Source organism: Opisthorchis viverrini (genome assembly GCF_000715545.1).
Source record: "Opisthorchis viverrini unplaced genomic scaffold opera_v5_78, whole genome shotgun sequence".
NCBI lineage: Eukaryota > Metazoa > Platyhelminthes > Trematoda > Opisthorchiida > Opisthorchiidae > Opisthorchis > Opisthorchis viverrini.
The window spans coordinates 1,324,522-1,329,605 of NW_008751734.1; the positions used below are offsets into that span (position 1 = coordinate 1,324,522).

At 44.8% G+C, this 5,084-nt stretch overlaps 2 protein-coding genes across 2 annotated transcripts in view; one reads left to right on the forward strand and one right to left on the reverse strand.

The window, feature by feature from the left end:
- Positions 1 to 953, forward strand: part of T265_04634 (hypothetical protein) — a gene marked incomplete at both ends in the record, with an annotated part of 9,631 nt that extends 8,678 nt beyond the window's left edge. The window contains one exon of the mRNA XM_009169416.1: positions 854 to 953. Coding sequence (XP_009167680.1) covers positions 854 to 953 — 100 coding nt within the window. The remainder of the gene's footprint in view (positions 1 to 853) is intronic.
- On the reverse strand, positions 176 to 5,084 carry T265_04635 (hypothetical protein; the record flags this gene model as incomplete). The annotated part of the gene is made up of 2 exons (XM_009169417.1): positions 176 to 226; positions 4,902 to 5,084. 2 exons carry the CDS (start codon positions 5,082 to 5,084, stop codon positions 176 to 178), a joined length of 234 nt encoding a protein of 77 aa, XP_009167681.1.

A 5,084-nucleotide genomic window follows, 5' to 3' on the forward strand; every position in this document is an offset into this window, starting at 1 on the left:
AAACTCGGGGACTGTGCCTACCTGATGAGCCCCAAGAAGGGCGAAACCGGTCGTGGGCTGTCGAAGAGTTTTTAGTAACCTTTTGAGTACTTTTCTTCATGTAAATATATCCTGCGATATCTCGAATATCGTGCCAACTGAAACATGAGGCGGCCCGTGTGCAGCACATTCAGTTTTAGAATATCATAAACGAGAGATTCAATTGAGTCTCCCGTGAAAAACCAAACTGATTTGCAAATGAGTATGTTTCTCGGAAACTGTTAGTTTGTTTAAAAAGTCCTCAGAAGGTAAAAATTCTTTCTCATTCCAGTTCTTACCTAACGGGATGACTGCTTGCTTAGGACCGCAGATGACCGTCTTGAACGCGCTTGAATGATACGTTTCACTTACCGTTGACTTAAAACTGAGTTATTTCAAAAGGCCTTTTGTAAAGCCCTCGTATATATTATCCCCATCTAACTTACCCTGACTTGGTCCACATTTGTTTCAACTCACCATCATAACGTATTTGATTTCCACGCACGGGCTCCTTGGCGGTATCCCAGCCGACGTACAACCATGAACTGCAAGTTTAGGAAAAAAATATTGCACGTCACATCGGGAAATCACTCTTTAGTTCACCCAAGCGAAGTTGGCTGGCTCATCTGTTCAAGTTACTGGCATCCAAGAAGAGTGCTGATTCCCACGCCCACTTTCGGAGTGATGAGAATCTAAATATGGAAAGAATTTGGCATGGGTGCCTTCCACGTGACCCTGCCTGTGCTTGGCTGGAGACACTGATTATTATCGCGGCAGACTCTATTCACGCTGTCTGATTGAGTACCGTCCATCTTTACTCTTTTTTTACAATAAGGCTTTCAAATAAATCATGGTTGTACGGCCGTGAAGCGTCGGTGGTGAACACTGATGTCATGCTGTCGATGATGATGATGATGATGATGATGATGATGTGATGAAGTAGATGCTTCTGGTCGGCTAGTCTTCGGTACCCCTTGCTGTCCCATTTCTTTCTCCTACCTAATGTTAGCTGATTAAAATCAAATGACCGGAGTGTATGGCAGTGAAGTACCAGTGTTTTCATCCGGTTTCCCCAATCAGTGATGATGATGACGATGATCAGTACGTGTTGATTCTGATCATCATTGAAGTTATTCATCTGATGCGAGATAAGATGACACATGAGGTGACGCTCGGCTGATTAGTAACCAAATCTACCTAAATCTTTTTATTTCGTCTCCGCGTTAACAGTGGTTTCAAAAATCATCCCGATCACGTTGTTCGGGGACTAGAGCGCTGACTGATTTTCACCCACCAGCCTCAAAATCCGTCTGCTAGCGTATACGCAGACATAATTTCCGACTTCTGCATTACCAGGAAGCTATTCGTTCCGTGTACGATTCAACCGTCCGGTAAAAAGGATGGGCGGGCAGTTGTCAGCGATGATGGCCCAGAAAGTTCGGTGGCATGAAATATACCACGGCTAGGAGATGAGAACACGGAAGCTGACAATGAGTAGCTGACAGTGAGTAGCAGGTTCTTCTGACCTCTCACAGGATACGCTGATAAGTGGTTTGAGCCGGAATTGAGTGCAGCTTTGATCTAAGAACTAACCTGTGATCAGGTCGAACTGGTTTGAATCCGATTCCCCCCATAAACAGCTGTGCGGTGTTTTGAAACCTAAAAATTCTCTCAGGCGTGGGAACGCATCTTGAGGAGATTATTCGGAGACAAAGAGTTCAATTTTACCTGAGATTTATACTGCACTGATATAATCAATATAACTGTTTTACTGATCCAAACCAAGCTATCTAAGTTGGGCACTGTCTTATTAGGACAACTCCTTTTGGCAGTTACATACACGGATTTTTGGACAGGGGGGAAAACATGCTTACTGGTAAGACTGTCGTCATTTCACTTAACTAATTCAATAAGCTGACCCAATTACCAAAATAATTGACTAACATTTTTTGCCACCTAGGGTAGTTAATTAACAGAATCTGCAATTTCTTTGATATTTTCGTGGAATTTGCACTGACCTAGCCATTTTTAAATTACACGCAATTCCAACCTGTGTTGCACACACAACGGTTAGTTGTGCTATCCGTCCATCCATCCATCTAGTTCCCAAAAAACAGTTCAGTGAAATCTACCTCTGTTTTCCCACTAGGTTTTTACTGAAAACGGAGGCAGAATCGACAGGAACTTTTCAAAACTAGGTCCGAACGACATAGTGTAACGATTTCAGAAGAATTTATTCGTATATCTCACGATCTGGCAAACAAGAAACACGCTGGGGGGCCCGCGGAGGTGGGTGGAAACTAGGCAAGGTGGTCGCCGTTGATACTTTTGGACCGAGATGGACAACTATTCAGCGCCGCTACGCACTACTACGCTCCCCAATAACGCACTGATGATGTCACCTCGATTGGTTATGAAACGTTTGCAATCAAATCGCCCAGCTCAGCGAACAAGCCAACGACCACCAACTACACTACCTGAGCTACCGACATTTTCCTCTATAGAGCAACTGTTCAATGTGTGATGGACACCAGAGGGGGCGTGACCTCTTGCAAAAGTATCGCAATAACTATTAATCATTGCTGACAGAGTTTCCATATGTCAACATGTGTGTTCCTTTTTGTCGAAGGGCAAAATGCACGCTTCTTTTTACACTATTATACACTATTGGACACGCGAATTACCCGAAATACCTTCAACTGCGTTGTGTGCTTCCACCCTTAGTCATTGTCGAGTAGGTTAGAAGAAGTACTTAAGTGACACTTTGCATACATCAGGCAAATGAGTCATTTCACCGCCTGACTATTACGGATACCACGTTCAATGTACCGAGAACACGTCCTGTCCTCCTGTAGTCTCGGCTTATCATCTGCCAAAAATCCACACACTCGGCAGCTGAGTGGCTCTCATACACATGGAAGTAGTCCATATAAGATGAATACGTTAATTCAAAATTAGGCTGTTGTTGTCAAGTAAACTGGTAGATTGTTTTAGTTCCAGATAAAATTTTGCCGCTGTTTATACTACTTACAACGCCAAAACCCCGTGATGCAGATCCTCAAGAGTCGCGCTTCCCGCTTGGGTAGAAAAATCCGAGTGCATTAACTTGTACTAGAGTCGGTTTCGTGACTTGTCTCAGTACAGTATGGAAGTAATGTCTCCAACCGGTTGTTCCATCGAAGTGACACGCAAGGAAATTTACTCAGTGAACGGCCAGCGTTCCACGAAAAAGTGTCTCTGGATTACATCAAACTGACAGGATGGTTCAATGCGTCACACGTATGTCATGGCGGGATTTAGGCTTCCCGCTTACATGGAAATGTGTTCTGATCCCACATCAAGAAGCAGATTTCACTAGGTGATCAATAATTTGAAAGCTGAGGTGACGGAAAATATCGACTGACCAGTAAAGTGATATGCCTTGGTCGCGTCTGCTGTTGCAACTTTGCAGCGTTTTACAGTGTCACGTACTCCCACTCAGATTTGGTGGACCGGTTGCTGGTAAATGATTCCCTCAAGATATAACTGACCACACGCTGGAACAATTGGAGTCACCCCGTCATCTAGCCTCATCCCCGAGTTAAACGATCCACCAGCTAGATAGAACTATTTTGAGTTGATATCGATTAGATCTGGGATTTTGACTTTGTCCTTTACGGTTCACGGAGCGTCTTGATAGCACCATTCTGTAAGCCTTCTAAGTGGGCGAAACTTGTGCGAGTGAAATCCGTTCGAATGTGAAACTCTCCGCTCTATCGTATCCTTGCATGAGGTACATTACATGACCAAAGAGCATTCGGCTCTATCCACACCGTCTGTGGCTCTCCACTTCTGTGCAGGCATTCACCGTTTTGACGGACTGATATGCCAGTCTTTCAACGTTGGAGGATTTCTAGGTTTGGCCGGAAAATACTGTTTTCACACATTCTTTTCAAAGTCGCAGTCCATCCTGCGAGTGAAGTTACTCTATGGTATAAAGTCGGAAATGACTGTGCACGTGTTCCGACCGTGTTGGGAAATTCTAATCGAAGCAAGTGTTTGTCTGGGCTGGTTGTGCGTGCGAGCATGCGTGCGACTCCATGTTATTTTTCAACAGTCGACTGTCGTGATCTGAATTACTTCGCGTCCGTGTTAAACCAAGTTACTAAAAACAACCAATGTAACAGCTTTCAGAAGAAAATCCTAGTGGAGAGAAGGATTGAAAATGGATTAAGGAGGGGAGAGGCGGGACCTCAAGGTTTGGCCAGTGATCGGAGAAAGCATGGAAGTCATAAAGCGACCAACTGAAAAGTCATGCTGCATAGCAGACAGTCGTTCCTCGTCGACGGCCGGGCGCAGCGGTTACTTTCCCACTGGAAGAAGAGAGCAATTGAAACCGTCTCTTCTGGAAGAGACGATCATGTAGTCAGAATGGCTTCAGCTTAAAAAACTAGCCTCCAACATTTATTATCTTCATATACTACTCATATTTGAGCACTAGCGTTGGTGAGAATATACCGACTGCTGAGTTTTTCATCATCTCGAGCTTCTTGGAATGTCGGTTGCCACACCTCTGACTGCAGTTAAGCCTCCTGAATTCCCCGGAAAATCAGACAACGCACAAAAGATGATTTGGTCTCTTCGGAAGGGATGGAGGAGATGTGGTATACTATGTATTGATTGACGAAGAACGTTTTTTAAACCTTCCTGGAAAGTGGATTCTCCTATGAAGAGTTCTGCACTTTTCACCACCGATGCTTCATTGCCGTACAACCATGATTTATTTAAAAGCCTTATTGTGAAGGAAGGTGGATGCGAAAAGAAGTTAGCGCTGCCACACTTCAATCATTCCGAGGTGCCTACACCTCCAGACACTCATTTGGGCAATCTGAACAGAAACTGACCACAAGATCGCCACTGACATCGGTTGGCAGCGTCTCCAAGCAGGCGCAGTGAGGATCACATACTCCCCATCCTGGAAAGCGAGTGGCACAGACAGCACTCAAACTTTTCGTGATTTCTCTCCCACCCCTCTGCCAGCTGAAGGGTTGGTCACTTCTCTGCCTCCGCCACTCTGGATTGGGCAT